A 22,124-nucleotide genomic window follows, 5' to 3' on the forward strand; every position below is an offset into this window, starting at 1 on the left:
TAAGTAACATTCAGCATGGATTTGTCAAGAACAAATCATCTCAAACGAACCTTAAAGCTTTCTTTGATAGGATAACAAGCCTTGTGGCTAAGGGAGGGAAGTGGTAGATGTGGTATATCTTGACTTTAGAAAGACTTTTGATACTGTCTTCCATGACCTTCTCATAAACAAACTAGGGAAAACCAACCTATATGGACCTACAATAAGGTGGGTGCAAAACTGGTTGGAAAACCATTCCCAGAAAGTAGTTATCAGTGGTTCACAGTCAAGCTGGAAGGGCATATCGAGTGGGGTCCCATAAGAATCAGTTCTGAGTCCAGTTCTGTTCAATATCTTAATCAATTATTTAGATAATGGCATAGAGTACACTTATAAAGTTTGTGGATAATACCAAGCTGGGAGGGGTTGTAAGTGCTTTGGAGTTTTCATCTTATTTATTTTAAAAAAGTAAAACATTGTTGAACTGGTTGTCCAAATATATTTGGAGAGTAGGATTAAAATTAAGGTTGCCAACTTTCTGACTGAATAAAACCAAACACCCTTGCCCCACCCTTTCTCCAAGGCCCCCTACCGCTCACTCTATCTTCCCCCACCCCCCGTTGTTTGCTCTCACTCTCACTCATTTGCTCATTTTCACCGGACTGGGGTGGATTCCTTTTCAACTGGGTGTTCAGTTGAAAACTGGATACCTGGCAACCCTAATTAACATTCAAAATGATCTGGACAAACTGCAGAAATGGTCTGAAGTAAGCAGGATGAAATTAAACAAGGACAAATGCAAAGTATTCCACTTAGGAAGGAACAATCAGTTGCACACACACAAAATGGGAAATGACTGCCTAGGAAGGAGTACTGCGGAAAAGGGATCAGTAGGTCATAGTGGATCACAAGCTAAATATGAGTCAACAGTGTAACACTGTTGGGGAGAAAAGCAAACATCATTCTGGGATGTATTAGCGGGAATGTTGTAAGCAAGACACAAGAAGTAATTCTTTCATTTTACTCTGTGCTGATTAAGACTCAGCTGGAGTATTGTGTCCAGTTATGGGTGACACATTTCAGGAAAGATGTGGACAAACTGGAGAAAGTCCAGAGAAGAGCAACAAAAATTATTAAGGGTCTAGAAAACATGACTTATATGGGAAGATTGAAAAAATGGCTTTATTTAGTCTGGACAAGAGAAGACTGAGCGGGGACATGATAATTTTCATGTATATCAAAGCTTATTACAAGGAGGAGAGATAAAAATTGTTCTCTTTAACTTCTGAGGATAGAACAAGAAGCAATGGTCTTAAATGTAGCAAGGGAGGTTTAGGTTGAACATTAGGGAACCAGGGTGGTTAAGCACTGGAGTAAATTGCCTAGGGAGATTGTGGAATTGTTGTCATTGTTTAACCTGCTCTTTAAAATTTCCAAACACCTGCCAGGGATGGTCTAGATCAGTGGTCCCCAACCTTTCTGTGGCCAGTAGCACATTCATGTTTTCAGAAGAGTGTGGCGGGTGCCAACACTTTTTCAAGGCTTATTTTGTATTTGTACATTAAATAATACAAAAAAAATATTTAATATTACATAATATATGAATCCATAAGATTAAAAGGGTAATTTTACATGTAAACGGTATTAATTAAATTATTCGGCAATTACTCTTTCACCTTACCATGTGAATTTGCTCTTTTTTATCTACCTGTAAGAAAAATTCAGGAGTTTTTACAAAATAAATATCATAAACAGTTTTCATCTTATTTATTTTAAAAAAGTAAAACATTGTTGAACTGGTTGTCCAAATATATTCATTATTCTTACTTTAACATAGAATGAAGCCTGCAGCTCCGGAGTTCTCTGTCCCCGGTAGGCACGGGGTCCCAGCTTCTCTCTGGCTTAAGCCATGGCCCCGCACCTGCCAGGGACCGAGAACATGGCACCTGCAGCCCTGGAGATCTCTGTCCCCGGCAGGGGTAGGGCTGCGGCTTCTCTCCGGCTTCAAAGCCAGAGAAAAGCTGTGGCCCAGTGCCTGCCAGGGACAGAGAACACCGGTGCCTGCAGCCTGCAGCCCCGGAATTCTCTGTCCCTGGCAGGCGCGGGGCCCTGGCTTCTCTCCCCTGCTAGGCACTAGATGGGCACACATAAATGCCCCGGAGGGCGCCATGGCACCCACGGGCACCACGTTGGGGACCACTGGTCTAGATAATACTTGGTCCTTCCTTGAGTGCAGGGAACTGGAGTAGAAGACCTCTCGAGGTCCCTTCCAGTCTTACAATTCTATACTATTTAACAGAGAGCTTTCAAATGTCACTGCTAAGAGATAGCTTGTGCTAAAACAGATTGAATGAGTTGGTTTTTGTTTGTCTGAAAAAGCAAGGTTTATTTCAGTGAGTGTACTCACTTGAGTAAAGATAAGTGTTTTCAGGAGCAGAGCTTTGTGTTTCTAAATTTATGCACAGCCTACAAACTGGAAAAACAAATATTGAATGGTGTCTCCCTGAGATACATATTGCAAAAACCTTTGTTTCACAAGAGACAATTTCTGAATGAGTGAATCTTGACAGGTCTGCGGGGCTAGTCATGGAATATATATGTGGGGGGGAGGAGGCGTGCGTGGAAGGGACAGATTGTGTGGCTCGTGAAGTGATGGGATGTGGCTGTGTGTGCGGGGAGGGTCGCGGGAGGGGCGATGGGTTGTGTCTGTGTGTACGCAGAAGATTGTGGGGGTTGCAGGATGCATGACAGGATGGGGCCCTGTGGAGCGGTGGGCGCGCAGAGGAAAGCACGACGGGGTATGGGAATGTGCAGCAGCCAGGGAGCGTGCAGGTGTGAGTGTTGCGGAGCTGTGCAGGCGGGGGCGATGTCTGCATGGCAGGGTGGGACGCTTGACAAGGCGCCTGTGGGACATGGCTCACTTTTTTTCCAGGTTCAAGCAAACCCCTCTCCTCCCCCGCGCGGAACGCAGCTGACTCAAACCGGGATTGGCGGTATAAATAGCGGGGAAACTACCCCCTGACGTCACGCGCCTCCCACCCAAACCCCCTGGAGGCGTGCGGCGGGGGCCGTGCTTGGGTTTGTAGCTCGAGCGGAGTGAGAAGTGCAGGGATGCAGCCGGACCCCCTCACGCCGGGGCACCCACCTCCCGTCACAGCCCCTAGCACGTCAGTTTGTACAACAGCCTCTCTCGGGGTGGAGACAAGAGAGGAAACAAAGACACGGCCAGGCTGCAGCGGCCGAGGCCGCCCCTGCTCCGTTCGGGGTAAGGGCCCCCCGAGGGGAGGAGGGACAGTAAGAGAGAGAGGCTGTCTCAGCTAGCGCGCGCAGAGGCGGAGCCAGGAGGCGCGGGGCGCGCGCCAGCCATTCGCACGCCTGCTGACAGTTGCAGGCTCTGGCGGCTTTTGAATTTAGTTTCCACTCTGCGAAAAAGAGCAGAGCCCGGCCCGTCTCGCTGCCTCATTGGGCAAGGACGGGTCACGTGGGGGCCGTAGTTGTGAGCGGCAGCTGGGAGGGCCCGGCTGAGCGGCGCCGGCCATATTGGAAGGGAGCGAAGCCCGCCGGTTTTGTGTTTCATTCTGAGCCCGACCCGAGAGGAAGGCAGCGGCGCGCGCGCGGGCGGGATCTGTCCTTGCAGCTCCAGGCGCCGGTTTTTTCCCTCGGCGCCTTGCTCGGGCGGCTTCTGCTCCCCTGTTCCCGCTCTGCGCTCGTTTAACCCGGGAGCGGCCGGGGCCCTTTTATTTTCCCTCCTTTTTTCCCTTGTTCCAGCCTCTCTGCGCCCCCCCCCCCGCCGCCTTTGCACTGTCCGCTGCTAGCGCTGCAGCTGCTTCTTACCCCTCTGAACGGCTCTGGGGCGCTTAGATCAGCCCCCGCATCTCCTCTCGCGCCCCCTCGCACCGTCTCCCGCCCCCCCGCCAGGCTCCGGCCTCGCAGCTCCGCAACCTCGGCCCCCGCCGCATCGCCCGCTCTTCGCCATGGCGGCTTCCACGCCGGTGGGGCAGCGCTCCCGGGGCAGCGCGGCCAGCACCCCGCTCAGCCCGACACGCATCTCCCGGCTGCAGGAGAAGGAGGAGCTGCAGCACCTCAATGACCGGCTCGCCGTCTACATCGACAAGGTGCGGAGCCTGGAGACCGAGAACAGCGTGCTGCAGCTGCAGGTGACCGAGCGAGAGGAGGTGCGCGGCCGAGAGCTCACCGGCCTCAAGGGGCTCTACGAGGCCGAGCTCGCCGATGCTCGCCGGGCGCTGGACGATACGGCTCGGGAGCGGGCAAAGCTGCAGATCGAGCTGGGCAAGATCCGCACGGAGCACGAGCATCTGCTGGGCAGGTGAGTGACCCCACGGAGGGCGGGAGGGAGGCCCCAGGCTGGTGCCTCCGTTGAGGGGAAGCCCCCATATCTGTTGCCGTGCGGTAGCTCGGGCGGGAGATGTAGCGCAGCCTGAGGTGGGAGAGTTTGAACGGAAATGAATGAATCTGGCCTTCCTCTGTGCCTTGAGTCCTGCCTGCATCGTGTAGCAGGGAAGCTGCCCCTCCCCCCATACAGCGAGAGGGAGGCGGGGCGGGGCGGGGCGCAGCTCTGTGGAGGGGCTTGCACCATCCCGGAGAGCACTGCCTGCCCCGGCTGTTTCAGTCCTGGCTGGGGGCCTCGGGATGAGCCCGCAGATATCGCTCCCCGTAGCACTCCGGGCTCTTGTGCCACTGGAAGGGCTGACCGGTCTCTTGCTGGGCTATGCCTCCATAGTAGTGCTTTGCGAGGGAGTTGTCCTGTTATTGCCATGCTGCCAGACCCTCCTAAATCTTTCACTCCTCTATTAGCATTACTTCTGGCCTACGTTACTGTGGGGAGATGTTGGCCACGTCATAAGGAAGCTCTGCCTCCTCTCCCACTTCGGGGGCTTGATCTCCAGCAGACTAACAGTGCATAAAAATATGCCTGCTTTGAGGGGATTGTATTCTTTCTTCCCATTCATTCTCTCTAGTTGTGAATACAGTAGCCCGTCTGCTCCAGCTGCTGTCATGTGTTGTAGCTAATGACTGTATATGAATGAATGGAGAGGTCCCTGCACTTTCCTCTGGCAGCCCTGCATTCACGTCTGTTGATGAGCCTCTAGCTCTCGTGGGGAGGAGGAATATTGTATGGAGTATGAACCTTCCTGGAACAGGGAGGGAAGTGGGTTCAGCAGTGCTAAACATAGCCAGGGCCGCCCAGAGGATTCAGGGGGCCTGGGGCAAAGCAATTTTGGGGGCCCCTTCCATAAAAAAAATTGCAATACTATATTTTCGTGGGGGCCCCTGCGGGGCCCAGGCAAATTGCCCCACTTGCTTCCTGTCAGAGGCAGCCCTGGGAAAAATAAACCTTCCGCATCTCGGCACAAGTCCAGCTTTGAGAAAACTTCTTTACAAGGTATCGCTGGTTCTCAGCATCAGCTAGTGCTAAAAGGCACTAAAGCTCATTAAAAGGGCTGGACAAATATTTTCTGTCAAAACTTTTTTTGGATCGAAAGCTAGGGGTTTTTAAAAAGCAAAAAAAAATCACGGATAATGTCTGCTTTCCTTCAAAATTTGTTGTGGTTTTTTTTAAGTAAAAAGTTGAAATTAGTCTACCAAAACCTGAATATGGTTTGGGGTTTCAGAAGTGTGCAGCCAAATGTTTGCTGCTTGCTGTGTTTGATTATTTAAAGAAACACTAAAAAAATTCTGCTTGAAAAGATCCAAAACTTTTGAACCACCTCAGCTTGTGACCAAACGCCTGAGCCCATCCAGTCAGAGATTTTTCCAGGTTTCTCATACTCTGCTGGCTTTCTTGACTCATATCTGTCTCCATAACTTTTATGTTCTAACCTAAATGAACCCAGAACAGCCATACTGGGTCAAACCAAAGGTCCATCCAGCCCAGTATCCTGTCTACCGACAATGGCCAATGCCAAGTGCCCCAGAGGGAGTGAACCTACAGGTAATGATCAAGTGATCTCTCTCCTGCTATCCATCTCCACCCTCTGACAAACAGAGGCTAGGGACACCATTCGTTACCCATCCTGGCTAATAGCCATTAATGGACTTAGCCTCCATGCATTTATCTGTTTCCTAGAGACTGGCTCCATGGGGTCCCTCACAAACTGGAGACGGTTACTGTGGGTTTGTCTTTAGTATAGCTTATGTACATACTCCACGAACTGAGCATTTGAGCTTGTTCCAGAATCTGGGATGGGCCTATGTTGTGAAAACTGACATGCTCAAAATAGCAAATGCATGTGAATGGACACAGGGTGCTAAATTAAATTAACCCAGGGGTTCTCAAACTGGGGGTCGGGACTTCAGGGGGTCACAAGGTTATTATTGGGGGGTCGCGAGCTGTCAACCTCCACCTCAGACCTCGCTTTGCCTCCAGCATTTATAATAGTGTTAAATATACAAAAAAGTATTTTCAATGTATGGTGGGGGGTGTCGCACTCAGAGGTTTGCTATGTGAATGGGGTCACCAGGACAAAAAAGTTTGAGAACCATTGAATTAAATCCTCTGAAACCTCAGGGAATGCCCCGGGGGGGAAGGTGTCTCCCTTGGTAGGGTCAGGAAGGAGGTAGGTGGTGTAGGATATTGCTTTTCTCATGTGATCCCTCCCCCAGTGGCTAATTTTAAATGACGCTACTCTCCCCTGACATGAATCTCCCTATGGCACTGAAATTAAATATAGATTATAATTTGGCATTTGAGAAGTAAAATGGATGGTAGCCCTAATGGAAAAGCTAACAGCTTGGCTCTTCTGCAAGCCTCAAACTGCTGAATGAGCTTTAGAGTGGGGAAGGCTGTGCCTCCCAAACAGCCTGGCCCTGCCCCCATCTGACCCCCCTACTTCCTCTCCCCCAACTGCCCACCCCCCTCAGAATCCCCGACCTATTCTGTTCCTTGCCCCCTCACCATCCCCAAGAGACCCACCACCACCACCCCGGGACCCCACCCCTGTCCCCTGACTGCCCCGACCCCTATCCACCCCCCCACTGAGTCTTGACAAACCCCCGGAACACCCACAATCCAACCCCCCCATTCCCTGTCCCCTGACTGCCCCCCCCCCATCTCTGCCCCCTCCCTGTGCCCTGACTGTCCCCAGGACTTCCTGCCCCTTAGCTAACCCTTCCTGGCCCCGGCCCCTTACTCCTGGCGCCCCGCTAACCCGGAACCTTAGCGCGTTGTATCCAGCAGTGTCCCTGAACAGCGGTGCGGCATGGCTCCGGCGGGGCTCCTGAGCTCCGCCCCGCTCAGAACCACATGGTAAGGGGGCAGGGCTGGGAGCTCAGGAGTCCTGCCGGAGCCACAGTGCACTGCTGTTCAGGGACACTGCTGGATCCGTTGAGGCTCCGGGTGAGGGGCAGAGGCAGGGTCGGGCTAGGGCGGGAGCCTCGCCCGTTCTCTTGGTGGCCCCTGCGGAGCCCGGAGCATGGGGCAAAGTGCCCCACTTGCCCCCCCGCCCCCGAGCGGCCCTGAACATAGCCATTCAGTGCTTGTATAACCTTCCTAGCTACTTGTGGTACTCAAAAACGCACTACAGACTTTTCTTTACACTACAACTGTCTGCTTTACAATGTATATGTTGTTTAATGTCCTTAATACATAGTATCATGAAGCATTTGAGTCAATCCTAATACATGGTGTCAGTAAGCAGTATAGTCACTTTTTTAGAGGAGAAAAGGAAGGTTCCTAGGCTTAAGAATTCACATAGCGAGGATTGCCATTAGCTAGGCCTGTGGAGTGTGGGGAGGGCTCTGTGTTAAATCAGGAATTTAAAAAAAAAAGTATATTGCCAATTGTATTTTAGTTGGGGGAGGTATATAGTTCAAATAGTAAACTTAATGTTAAAATTAAAGTTTTGGGAGAGAGAAGTGTCTAGGATTCTTCCTTGCTCTTCTGGTTGTAAAACTTAAATTAGAGCTTTAATTGTGCATTTTTGGTGATGAAGGATGTATGTTTTTCTATTACAATTGTCATTTTTTTAATAGTGGGTTCAAGGAAAATAAATGTCAAATTGGACTTAAGTCATGTAGCCCCTTGGTTCAAGATGGGTTTTTTTTTCCCCAGGGTGCTGATCATTCACTCAGGAGTGATGGATAGTTTGTTTTTTTTTTAATAACTTTGTACATATGGCTTATTAGAAAAAGAAAAATCCACTTATAGAAAAATCTTTAGAATGAGGCATTATGGTAGGTGATTTCCATGGTGAAATCTAGTTTTAAGGGGATGCTTAAAGACTAAAAATCCTACGCAACCTTTTTCCCTTATGAATCTCATAGGACAAATCATGCCATGTCCTCTTGTAGATAATTGATTTGTGCAACTTTCTCTTCTGTATATTTTTTGTTCTCTTCAATACGAATCTTTCACTTAAGTGTTTGACTCCTAACTTACTTATCTGTCTTCTGTTACCTGAAAGAGAGAATCTAATTTAATTTTAAACATTTTTGCTGTCAGTTGCCTTTCATTTGGTTTGGCCTGAAACAGTTAGTTTATGAACTTTTTGAGTGAATATCTCCATTTCTTTCTGCTATAGCATGATCACATCATCTTAGCATCAGCTCACTTTCATTGCAAGGAAGTCTTTCTGCTCAATTTGGGATTTCACTTAAAAACTACGTTTAGTCTTTGTGAAAATATTTTCATGTGTAAACTGCTATACTTATGTCTTCCTTTGACTGCAGACAGCTCCAGAGCCTCCACTGCTGACAGCTTTGTCAAATAGCAGCAGTGTGTAATTAATAAGGCTAGTCAATGTAACTGCTAGTCCTATGGACAAGCTGTGAAATAGTTAAACTGTCACGATTATTGGCATTCATTTGCTGGGAAATCAAGGAGCCCTACAGTGAAGTAACTCCTGGATAGGAGGGCTTCCCCCCCCCCCCCCAAAAAAAAAAAAAAAAAGATGATGGAGCGTAGAGCAATGAAGACTTTCACAGTTTCCCTGCTGCTGGCAGTCTGGAAGGGCAAAGACAAGCCAAGGAAGCTTTCTTTACTTGCAGTTTGGTGGGTAAGAGTACTTTTTTTTTTTTTTAGAGGCTGATACAAAAGTTGTAGGGCTCAGGGATAGAAGCTGCTTAGCAAATGCCATACCTCCTTCCTCATTTGCTGAGGGCGCCACTGGTACTGGGCTTCTTATCAAAGCATACTTCTGGACCTTCGGGAGATGTGCTCAAGCTGTCCATCCTCATCTTCTTCAGGCCTTAGTCCTCCAGCTAGTTAGGAGCATACTGAACTTTTCAAGTCCCATGTGCTGTATTCACTTAGGAGTTGTATATACCTCAGAAAAGGTTCCCTTAGTTGTTTCTGATCTAAAGTGTGTATTTTTTCTTATGACTGAAGTCCTTCTAGCAAGTGTATAGTTCCCTAGAGCCTCATTAGATATTTTAAAATACAGGCATCTGTTCAAGCTCAGATGTGTTTCTGTTCCCAAAATCTTAAACTAAAGTAGAGGCTCTGGTCTGGAGAGCACTTTCTGGTGGTCTCTAGAGAGTTGGCTGACCATGTGTTCCTGGCTTCTTTTCAGCTGTTATGTTATAGCTGTGATGCTTTAGTCTAACCCAGGTTATTGGGCATCATACAGGATAATGTGAGGTTCAGTGCCTGTGATGTGCAGGCGGTCAGGCTGGGTGTTCTGATGTTCCCTTCTGGCTGTTAATTCTAATATTAAAAGATGGTTAAAATACTTTCTTAAAATGGTCTGAATAGTAATGAATGGGAGGACTGGTGGTCCCACAAGATCTCAAATTGTGGTTCTCACTGAAAGTTCGATGTATCCATTAGATGAGGTATCCTAGTTATCGAGTACTACATTTTATACACTGGTCCAGAGTGCGCTTACTGGTCATAAGGTGCAGGTTTCCTACCTTCTTTGAGCTCTTCTACATGTTATTACATCCTCTGCTCTTACCACAGACATCACTTCCTCCTTTAGTCCATATAAAGAGCTGCCACTAAACTTTTCTTCCTTGCCTCCTATTTCATTGTATAACTACTCTCTTTTTGAATTCTTCCATTTGGCTTTCCAATGGATTGTGTCAAATTCAAGCTTTTTGTCACTTTGAAAGTACTGTATAGGTCAGCTCTTGCCTATATATCCTCCCTTGTCAAGCTTAGTTTTATGCCTCCTAGCATCCATCAGTGCTCACAACTTCATCCACCTGTTTATCAGATTTTTCACCCAATTGCCTTTGTTTAGTCCTCTATGTATGATATGACCACCTTGAGCTCATCCGCAAGGGCCCTGTCCTGTCTACGTTTAAGATATTCATTGCTCAGTTTAAGCATTCTCTCTAGGAAGAGTGAGCTGGAATAAAATAAACATGGGATTTCATAAATGGACTAGCATTTGTTTTCATAACAGGCTGAGATTTCACTATGGCAGTTGTCCAGTGGCTAGTCACATCTGCTTTCTCCTCATGGGAGTTTATATAGTGAAAGCAGCTTTTAAGCAAACGACATAACTGAATGAAGATACTAGTAACAGTGGTAATTATCCAGAGGAACTACTATAGTCTTGTGCTTTGATTGTGAGTGGTGGTTTTTTTTGTTGTTGTTGTTGTTTTTTTTTTTTTACTAAACCTTACCATGCAATAACAGTACCTTTTTTTTCCTTCGTATCTTAAACCAGATTTCCATCCAGATTCTTTGTTTTAAAGGGAGGAATTTCTGAGCTGGGATTAGACAATGAAATAGATTCAGTATGGGTTTGATAGATGGAGCTTGAGTGACTAGGCATGTGTTAAGCACAGTACAGCTGGTGTACAGGGCAACTGCTCAGAAGAACCCTGCTGTCTCAAGGCACGCAAAGTTGAAACAGCTGTTCCAGCATTTCTTGAGTTGCACAGGTGGTATGTTATGGATTGGAGGGCCTGGTTAGGGAAGTTGTCTTAATATGCTTTAAAAATAATATTGAAAAAACTGGAAACATATTGCAGGCAAAACAGATTAATTGTTCTCAATCAGATGTAACAGTGCAAGGAGCTATTCAGCCTACGGTGGCTGACTAAATAGAAAACAGCTCGATAAAAGACATTTGGAGCAATGAGTGCTTTGAACAGGCTCTCATCAAATTTTTATTTAGTCATTACAGTGACATTTCTACTGCTGTTACTTTGCATGTATGTGGGAAATAGGGGAAGGCCTTGATTTGATCTTAAGTTTGGGAACTAGGACTTCCATCTTCCTCACATGAGTGCCTACCTCTGTAGCAATAGTGTTCCCAATAATCATGCCAATTTGCTGCTAAAAGTTTCCCTGTGGTTTCATGGGGTTCTGAATAGCAGCAGTGAAACTGATCTGAATCTTGTTAAGTCACACTGTTGCTGTTTGGTAAAGCTATGAAAAGCAGCAGAGATACTGGATCTATCTGAGATGTCAGGATGATAACAGTCAGCTAGCATTTTACAAGTGTCTTCCATAAGCAGTTCAAACTTAACTTCTTTTTAATGAAAAAGTTTCTTCAAAAATATATTGCTTGGCATTACTCTCTAGCAGAAGTTTTCTACTTTTGGTGCATAAACTTCTCAAGTTCTGGGCTTGCATAGACACTCATAGGATACAGGTATATCCAACATTTGTCTAGCTAGCACAGGGGTAGGCAACCTATGGCACACAAGCTGATTTTCAGTGGCACTCACACTGCCCGGGTTCTGGCCACCGGTCCAGGGGGCTCTGCATTTTAATTTAATTTTAAATGAAGCTTCTTAAACATTTAAAAAACCTTATTTACTTTACATACAACAATAGTTTAGTTTTATATTATAGACTTATAGAAAGAGACAGTCTAAAAATGTTAAAATGTATTACTGGCACGCAAAACCTTTAATTAGAGTGAATAAATGAAGACTCGGCACACCCCTTCTGAAAGGTTGCCAACCCCAATCCAAACTTAGTGGTTCAGAGGAGCTTTGCTTGAGTAAGGAGTGCTGAATAGGCCTCTGAATAAGATGGATTCAAGCACTTTTATTTTTGAGTAGTTTAACAAATGAGACCCATCTTAGCCTAGGTCAGTGGGGCCCAACCTCATTACCCAGGAGCTCCACATAAGCACAATCTTGTGTGGGCCAAACAGATTCTACATGTTAAGATTTAAAGTCACCTGTATTGATTTATATTTTACATTCAGCTTGTTTTGCATCTATTTAGATAGAAACAACCTCTGTACAGTAGCGTGTGTAAACTAAAATTATGTAAATATGATGACAAAATGCTAATGAATCAGCCATTCGTTAGTATATTGTGTTGAAGCAGGCTGCGGGCCCTATGAGATGTTTGGTGGGCCGTTGGTAATTTAGGATTTGAATGAGGGCTCATCACTTAATTCTAATATAAGTTGTTAGCTTTGATTTGGTAGTTTGATCTAATAAAAATATAAGTTGTGTGAGTGAGAACCAGAAACAAATTACCATATGAAAGCTACAGGAAAAGTTTATGGTGAGGAAGGAATTGGTTTACATGTCAAAACAGCAGTAAAGTTGCTCCTACAAACACTAATGCTTTTTTATGAGAACCTCTCATCTGATCATTACGTTAGATATAAATGTTTCCCTATTAAAAGTTGGCTTTACAGTCTTACTACTCTAGAAGACAAAATCTGGAAAACAGATATTACATATTTCTACTTAGGTGAACGTGATGACTCATTTACTTCATTGCCATGATCTTATATCATTGCAATGGAAAAAGTTTGCCAAAACATTCTGTTAATCACTGTACCAAAGCAGTGAATGGCCAAGTGATTGGTCAAAAGTGGCAGTTCAGATCACTTACTACTATTGACATTATGCCAATGTAGTGTGAGAATGCTGGTGAAATATGGACTGATCCCATCACTTTATGATGGTACACCCGTGCAGCTGTGTCTACTCCAGTTACATCCTTAAAATATACCTTCTGTGCAGTTCCACGGTATGTAGCAAAGTTGGGAGAATTAGTTCAGATAGGGCTTTGGTATCCTATTGTTTAACAGAACAATTAATTATTTTTTAAAATTGTTTTACAGCCCTATTAATGGATAGATGCCATTCATGGCAGTTTAGCATCATCTTATTTGAAAAGGAATTAGACACTTGAAAGCCAAAGTACGTGAAGGAACACAGTTTTGAGCTAGTCTATGAACATATTAGCAAATGGGTATTTACTTAAATATGTACTTTCCCTCTTTATGGAGGAAAAGCTAGATAGTGTTGACAAACAAGAAGAGCTTTTGCTGTTAAATAAGAACTATAAATATGCATACTGTGTATTGGCTTGTTATATATAGTAGTTTTTCTTGTGCCTGCAAAACTCAAACAGTTTTACTGATCTTGTTGAAACAAACTCTCAGGTTCATTTAGAGCTGGGGTGAATGACACATTTTTAATGGTTACAAAGATTTCCACTGGAATGGCTCTTTTGCAGTATGTTGTGGTGTCACTCTAGCACAGCAACCAGGAAGTCTGCAGCTTTTTTTTTTTTTAAATATAGGTATTAGCTATCCAAATACAAATCGACATATAATTAGACTTTTTAAAATTAATTATACTTTTTTCCTTCTGATTTTAAATTTAACCAATCTCATTAGAAATGTGAATTCTTAAAGTCACTCTTCTGAAATACACCTCTACCCCAATATTACGTGGTCCTTGGGAGCCAAAAAACCCTACCGCATTATAGGTGAAACCCCTTTATATCAGGGTAGCGGTGGCAGGGCTCCAGTGATGACTTACAGAGCCTGGTGCTCCCCACAGTGGCCAGAGCACCACTCCTGGTGTAGCAGTGGCAGGGCTCCCTGCAGCAGCCGGAGTCCCGGGCCCTTTAAAGCGCCACCCGAGCTCCGCTGCTGGAGCCCCGGGTCTACCACGCTATACGCAAACCCGTGGTATATTGGAGTAGAGGTGTATGAGGTGCACACATGGATTGATACCATCAGTAGTATCAGTTGAAAAATAAATATGGATATTTTGCAACTGAACTTTGGGTTCTGGTCATGTTGTTGTCCTGTGGCTGAATCTATATTACATTTTTTCTTTCCACTGTTATGGCAACAGTGGGAGCTCTAATTTAAATGATCTCCCTGTAACTTACCATCATTTGTTTATTCTCAACAAAAGGTGTATCAGCACATGTGGATTTGCACTGAAATAATTAAAACTGAGTTATAGCTGGTAATAAATATTCTGGTTCCAGTTACTGTGTACACCGGCCCTAACTCTGCTTAAAGCATGTTTAAATATATGTATTTAAATATATATTAAAATGCTGTGGCAGACTACTATATTTACCCCTACTGATGGATGTGTTGTAGTGGTTGCAGTGATGGACAACTGTGGGGTGTTCTTTTTTAAGTTTAGAGAGAGTCTGAAATCTCTGCAGGTGTGCTACATTCTTACAGTGTTAATATTAGGCTGATAATAAACTGCAGTGGTTCACTCTGTGTATACCTAAGATAGCTGAGATCAAAGTTCTGCTTGCACAGATAGTGACTTTGATTGCTAAATCTCTTAAATTAAAGCCTGCCATCTTGTGGTTTTAGTGAAAATGTGTTTTTGAGCTTGCTCTGTGATTGACACAAATCTTTTAGCTATTTGATGGCAGCAAACTGGGCTACAACTAAATGTGCTCTCTCTCATTGGTGCCAGATCATCTTTCTCTTATTCTCGCAAGAATGTGTGTTCTTATTACTAAATAAACCTAATTTCTGTATTTGTTTTTGCTGCTGACAAATACTGCTTATTATGATCTTCAAAAGATTTTTTAATTGGATATGGCCTTTTTATACTATATAAAGAACAGGTCTAGGTTTTTTTTACTTTAAAAGTAATTCAGGAATGTCAAATGTGCTTTTCTGGTTTTGCTGGGAAACTTTTTTTTTTTTTGCGTGCTTTTGGGAGCTCAGACATCTTAATTAAAAGGAGTAGGAGTTATGAATCTTCAGCACAGATGTCCTTTGTTCAAGATATGAAAAATAATTAGTTACGCTTTCAAAAAGGATGACTAAAATTACCTTCCTCTCTCTTAGAGACAAGGTGGATGAAGCAATATTTTTTTATTGCAGCAGTTCTCAACTAGGAGTCTGTGGCTCCCTGGTCCATGGGCAGAGTTGGGGACATGGAAAACGTTGCTCCACCTCCCCCCGCCATACTACGCCTATGTCCAAGGCCCCTGCTCCGAGACGCCCCCGCTGGGACTTGGAGGTTTTTATGTCAAGGGAGGCCTCAGAGAGAAAAAGATTGAGAACCCCTGTTTTACTGGACCAACTTCTTTTGGTGAGCGAGACAAGCTTTCGAGTTATCTCACTCGTTTTGTCTCTAATATCTTGGGACTACGTGACTACAGAAACATGGCATTTCCTCTCTGTTGTCCACCTTTCAGTCTCTTTTGATGTCATTTTATGAGTTCTGTGTTCACTGTTTAGAAATTCAGGTCTTGTCCACTCTGAAAGACTAATGTAAAACAAAACTAAATCAGAAGCCTCCCCAACTATTTTTTTTTTTTTGAAGTCTGAATATCTTTTCTGATGGTACCACTCAATTTTTATTATAGCAATTTAAACCTGCCTTCTGTGTGCAGCTATTGTAGCCAGTGGTTTGTTACTTGCTTCCCTCTGCTCTTGGGCACCCATAGGACAAAGGTGATGTGCTACTAAACTGTTTTTTAAAAAAGCTTCTGTTGAATGCAGCAGACAAATTTAAAAAGAGTCAATTTAAATCACACTTGTCTGAAACACTTAAGTACCTTACATAATCTGTAGCAATATTTTTAACTGAAAGATTAAACATAAACTGAAAGAATCTTTTTACTGTGTGTGTATGACAGAAGATTGTATGATTTCTTTTTCTTTAGTCATTCCCCTGAAGCAGAATTGGAATATTGTTTACATGCCAGTTTTGTCCAATAGATGCTATCTCCATTACTGTTTCAGAAAGCATGACTGGCTGTGTCTGTCCTAAGAAAATGGGGAGACCCATAGTTCTTCACCAGTTCAGTTCCATTTGTGGTAGTAACATTAAGATCATACCATAGATGGGAGCTGGATATCTTTATCCCCATTTTGTCTGCTCAGATGTGTTTAGGCAGCATAGTGGCAAAGCTAGTTCTGTCTCCGCTGCCACCTCTGTTGGTGGATACTTTGGATGTGGATAGTTATTAAAAGAAATCTCATCAGCAATTCAGTCTCTTAATTTGGATGGGTCTAGTTTGTTAAAGTCAGTACAGTGGGACAGGGAACTGCCCCAAATTCTGCCATTGCAAAATGGAGAGGCTAGTGTGTTTGGGAAAGAGCCACTGGACCAATTATTTCTCTAAAGCTGCTCCAGGTAAGGAGCTGGCTTGGGCTTCTTTGGAGCAGAGAAGTTGCTTCTGAGCAGGTTTGAGGTAATGGTCCTGGGCTAGCCTCTCTTGTCACTATTTCCGACAAGGGAAACTGGCAGAGTTAATTCACTCCCATCCTTCCAGAAAGCTGCTCTCTCTCAGGTGTCTTATGGATGAGAGTTTTTTTTTTTTTTTAATTTTGAAATTGAAAACTTATGTTTAAAGCCTAAACTTGTGACACTTGTAATTTACATTAAATACAAAAACAATTAAGCAGGGTCTATTTGCTGCAGCATTTTAAGGAAATTGAAACGATGACCTGATGGAAGTCATGAGCTGAACTTCTGGAACTAGGTTTAGTTAAAGTGCTAAACAAGCTTTTGACACTAGTAGCCTTTTTTGTAGATACAGAAAATATTTTCTTCACTTCATTTTAATTGACTGGTTCAGTTCAAAGACTCATTAATTCAAAGTTAAGCAACTAATTGGGAGTTGAAAAGGCAGAAAAGCTTGGAAGAGGAAAACAATCTGAATAAAACTAGGTTAGAGGATGAGATCTACTAGTTGTTTCTAGTTGTCATGTTCTTCCAGATTTTAGTCAGCTCAATTTACTAATTAAAGAAAGTACTTCATTTCTCTATACCAGCTTTATATGCAAAACATGTTTTGGTAATATCAAACTTTTTTTCTTCTGTATCCAGTATGTTTAAGGTTTTTTTAGTTAGTAAAAAAACCTAAAATGCTACTTTTTTGTTTTAAATTGAATTTCTATTTTCATCCAAATAGAGCTCATCACAAACTACAAAGAAAAAATCATTTACCATTTTCTAAGCTATTAATGTAAAAATTAAGACTCTGAATAAACTTAAATTGAGCTATGTAATTGATTAAAAGTGTATTCTCCTAATTAGCTCAAAAGACCACATTTAGTGTAAAAATTGTATTTAGTTGCAAATCAACATATTTTAATGGCTACTAAGACAGCCTTTTATTTAATTTTTTAATTTGTCAGCTGTTTCTAGACATTTGTCTCACCAACTTCTCTGGTTTGTTCCAGCTATGCAAAAAAAGAAACTGATCATAATGCAGCCCAAGTCAAGCTTCGGGAGTTTGAAGCAGCCCTAAATTCCAAAGAAGCTGCCCTGGCTACAGCACTTGGTGATAAGAAAAGTCTGGAAGGGGAGCTTGAGGATTTGAGAGATCAGATTGCACAGGTGAGATGAAGTGATTCACAATCCAGTCTGCTGAACAGATTGGCTCTTTAGCCAGCAAACCACTCCTTGTAAAAGAGCTAAATTTTACCCTAACCAAAATTGAAACGCTCAGTGCTGCGAACAGAAGTTGTAAATCAGTTATTCCTCTCCAACTGAATGAAAGCCAAGTTCTAGTGTTCTTATTTTTAAACTGAAAACACTTTCTGGCACATTTGCTAAGCTGACCATGTTCTCCCCAGTCTTTCCCTCCATGAGGGGACAGTAGATTCTGGTCTGAGAGAGTTGTTGGTTTTTTTTTTTTTTTTTTTTTTTAATAAAGGGTCATTTTCCTTGAAGGAAATGAGTTTCCTGTTTATCCCCCCATAGTTTGGGGCCGGGGGGAATGGTTGAGTTTGACACCCCCTTGTGGATCCTCCCTGCCCTCTCCTCCCCTCCCCCCATGGCCATCAGTTGATTGCTCCACCTGGTCCCAATATCCCAAGAAAGCCCTAGCATCTCCTGGCTCCGTCCTCCTCTCTTCTATATTTTGAACTGCTAATGAAATTCTACTTTTCGGAATTAAGTTCAGCATTTGATAGGGATTTCTTCAGCATCAGAGGTGTCCTCTATACCTTTCCTCCTGTCCTGACACCTCAGCACCACCAAATCTGTTCAATTTTTGGATGATTGTGGTGGTCTAATCCTTTTAGTAAACTGTGCCAATATTTATACACTTTCACTTACTGCTGGTAATTTTCCACAAATGCATGTAATAGTGCTTGTCCTTTTCTGAAGTCACGGCAAAGCAGTCGTTGGTATAGCATGAAGTTCTAATAACAATAGTACATCACACTGATAGATGATCCACATCCGTTAAATGACCAGAGGAGATGCCAGTCACAGAATATCTTGTGACTTTTCTTGTCCTCCCTTTAAATTTATTGATGCTCTTGTCCAGTTAAATCACATCTTATCTACTTCCTTCTCCCTGCCTCCTTCAAAAGAACCCCAAACAAACCATAAACAAAAACAACACTTCACGGGGTCGAAATCTAGACAACCAGCAGTAGTGCCAAACAAACTTCTTTCCAGGTGCTCTTGAGATGCATCTGTGCTCCCTTAAGATTGCTCTAAAGAGGTGAAAATCAAGACTCCCAGCATGATGTGTATGTGACCTTCTCTACAAATATTTAAGAACCACAGTCAGGCTGTTCACTTGCATCTTTTTTTTTTTTTTCTTTTCCCACTTTCCCATTTACCACAAATTATTCTTATTCTCAAGCCCCAAATCTACTTTCCCATGATAAATATTGATTGACAAAATTCTGGAGGTGAGTAGACTCTTGCAAGCTTAGTTTAGAACACAGTAAGTTTATTTAGACCACAAACAGTTTTACTGTGTTGACATCTAATGGCTCAAACTCTTAATTGACCTACCTTAGTTGTTTGCCCACTGTCTGACAAAGGCGGAAGAAAAGCTGTGCACTAGTTGCAGACCTTACAAACGAACTATAGGCTCTGCAACAGCAGTTAATATATGTTTTCCTAGAGCTGTAGTGATATTGGTTGCTGAAGCTACCCCAATTAGTCTTTACCAAATAGTTGAGAGACTGCAGTCAAGATTTTCTAACTTCTGAGTGGATTAAAGGAAATTAATTGCTATATTTGTAAATGATAGTCCTTATTAAGCTGAAGTACCCAGACTGTATCTGTAATGAACTACAAGAATTGTATCAGATGATGGGTAAAACAGACTTTCTTGATGTAAATGGTAAATTTAATACGATTTTTATTTCAATGCATAGTTCATTCTCAACTGCTGCTTAAAAATGTCAATAAGTGATGTGTGAGAGATCTACTTAAGCCTAACTGTACTGATATTTTTTAGTTGGAAGCCTCCTTAGCTGCTGCCAAGAAACAGCTGGTAGATGAAACTTTAATGAAGGTGGATCTCGAAAATCGTTGTCAGAGCCTGACTGAAGACTTGGAGTTCCGTAAAAATATGTATGAAGAGGTAATTCTCTTTAATACTAAGTTTTAGTTCTAGAGGAAGCAAATTTTAAACATTCTGAACCAATTCAGCTTGCTTATTGCGAATCCTGGTATGTTTTTATTTGTATATTATGGAACCATAAGAACTTAACCTGGAATGTGACATGACTGAAATAGCTGTTTTTAATATGTGGAATAGCTTAATTATTTTTACACTGTACCATTTTAAATAGTATAATCTGAAACTTGTTTACGTATTCTCCTTAAGGTAAGGACTTTTCAATTCCCGGTTATGTATGAGTGTTCAGGAGGAGCATGAGAGCAACAAAAAATATGCTTGAGCACAGCATCCCTTTCTCTGTGTATGCATCTATTTCCTTTCCAGTTTCGTTTTCAGCTTTGCTACTGTTACTAGTGAACACCCTTTTGCAGAGTTTAAGGAAGAGTGTGCAAGTGTGCTGCCTCTCCTCCCAAACAGTGATTAGTGAAAATTTGTCAAGTGATGTCAAATGCACAAAATAAATGGTGAGAGATGCATACATTTTCCCCTCTAAACTTTAAATCCCAAAGCTTACTTGTAACAAAAGTATACAGTCCTCCGAAATGTGATATTTCAAGTTGAAGGTGCCCCTCTAACACTCTTGTGACTAGTTATTCTCATAGGATGTAAAATTCAGTTTATGGTGTCAGATATGGAATCTCTGTGAAATTTTTAGGTGTTTACCATAGTATAATTTATAACGATGTGCAGTGAATATGCTGCTGGAAATATTCTTGTGAAATATCCCAACATTTATTCAGAACACTAGCTGAAAACGATATTACTTCACATTCTAATTATAACAGCTTAAAATTAGACTCTCTTGGCTGTTGGTCTAAAGCTCATCTTGGCTGAAATCACCAGAATATTGTTAATGTTGTTCCCACGTTTTACTGAAAATTTTGCTATTTCTGTTTTTCTTAGGAAATCAACGAGACAAGAAGGAAACATGAAACTCGCCTGGTTGAGGTGGATTCTGGGCGCCAAATTGAGTATGAACACAAACTGGCTCAAGCACTTCATGAAATGAGAGAGCAGCATGATGCACAAGTGAAACTGTATAAAGAAGAGTTGGAACAGACTTATCATGCCAAAGTGAGAGCGTCTCTGTTTATACTGATGCTTGACAGATTTTCTCTGGGGGGATTATAGTCATTCCAAATAACTGTAAAACTATTTAAACTTCAAGGTGTATCGAGAGCCTTGGGCTGGATTTAAAGTTTCATGTTTCTGGGTGTGAATTTAAATTTCTAGACACATGTAAAATCTGATTTCCACTGGAAATAATTATCAGGAAGTACCAGAATGTAGTGTCTTGGACTGCACTTGTGATGTGTAAAAAATGGGGAATATGACTAGTACAGTGGATTCCAGAAAATGTTTTACATGTAGATTTATATGAATATTGGTGGGCAGGATTTCCCATATTTTTTTTATAAAACTAGCTCTAATAGGTCTTGCTGAAAGGTTAACGTCCCTTGTGACAACACACAAAACATGGTTAAGCAGCAACTCTACCACACCCACCCTTTTCTCTAGAGGAGGAACAGAGTGGAACTTACTTGTACAGAAATATATCACTTTATGTAGTTCAAGTGCTTACTCAGGTACATTTCATTGTAGGTGTGTGCACGCCTACATGCACAGTCATCAGAGATTTTTGCCTTAGTGGTATCTGTAGGTCAGCTGTGCTGCCCCCTGGAGTTCCATGCTCATGCGCTGGTATATTAAGTGCTGCTGACTCTATGTCCTCTCAGTTCCTTCATGATGATTGGTCAGAGCGTCTCATCTTGCATTGCAAGAGAGTTAGCAGTTCTTTACAAGTTCCATCTTCTTTTTATATAGTTTGTGGGTACTTTGTTAGCCATTAAGTTAAATATTAGGTTAGTTTAGTAGTTAGTCCTGGCTGGGACTTTGTCCCGGAGCGGGGCATGCTCTGTTCCCCCGGCTTCAAACCATGCTAGTGATGCAACAGGGCAATGCCTATTAGTGACCCCCATGACAACTGTTTGAAGTGCTTTGGGGAGTCCCTTAGAAAAGACAAGTGCAAGATCTGTAAGAACTTTTGCCCTAGTACCCAAAAAGAGCGGGATATCTGCCTGGGGGCCCTCCTCATGGAGGTTGCACTTCATCCTGTGTTGGTGGCCTCCCGCTTGGATGCCACACTGAGCACCTCAGCACAGATGCAGAGTGCACCGCTGACACCTGGCTCCAGCTGGCACCATTCCCCCTTGCCAGTGCCTAAGAAACGACAAAAGAAGAGCAGCATCCCAGCACTAAAGGGGAGAAGGGGCTTTGGGCAAAAGACCTATGTCAGGCCAAGTTCCTGCCCCGGGGCTTCATGGGGATACTGCTTACCTCTGACCCCCCCCTGCAGCCCAGCCAGGGATCCGACTCTCAGGAGTTACAAAGGGACTCCAGGTTCTCTTAGGGCCTTTGTTGCCGAAGCAGCCCTGGGGGCTAAAAAACAAGCAGGACAGCCAGCACCACAGATGCTGCACCAGACTTAGCTAAGACGCTAACACCTAAGGGCAAGCTGGTGATGGGACCCACTCCATAGGGCAGTGAAATACCTTTTGGTCCCCGGATCACAGGCATAGATCCCCATCTCTGTGGTCTAGGA

At 43.3% G+C, this 22,124-nt stretch overlaps 1 protein-coding gene across 1 annotated transcript in view; it reads left to right on the top strand.

The window, feature by feature from the left end:
- The first annotated feature begins 3,476 nt into the window (after window positions 1-3,476).
- Window positions 3,477-22,124, top strand: part of LMNB1 (lamin B1) — a 38,252-nt gene continuing 19,604 nt past the window's right edge. Inside the window, exons 1-4 of the mRNA XM_050945819.1 lie at window positions 3,477-4,306; window positions 17,334-17,490; window positions 19,358-19,483; window positions 20,426-20,596. Coding sequence (XP_050801776.1) covers window positions 3,954-4,306; window positions 17,334-17,490; window positions 19,358-19,483; window positions 20,426-20,596 — 807 coding nt within the window. The 5' untranslated portion in view covers window positions 3,477-3,953. The remainder of the gene's footprint in view (window positions 4,307-17,333; window positions 17,491-19,357; window positions 19,484-20,425; window positions 20,597-22,124) is intronic.

Source organism: Gopherus flavomarginatus, chromosome 3 (genome assembly GCF_025201925.1).
Source record: "Gopherus flavomarginatus isolate rGopFla2 chromosome 3, rGopFla2.mat.asm, whole genome shotgun sequence".
Taxonomy (NCBI): domain Eukaryota; kingdom Metazoa; phylum Chordata; order Testudines; family Testudinidae; genus Gopherus; species Gopherus flavomarginatus.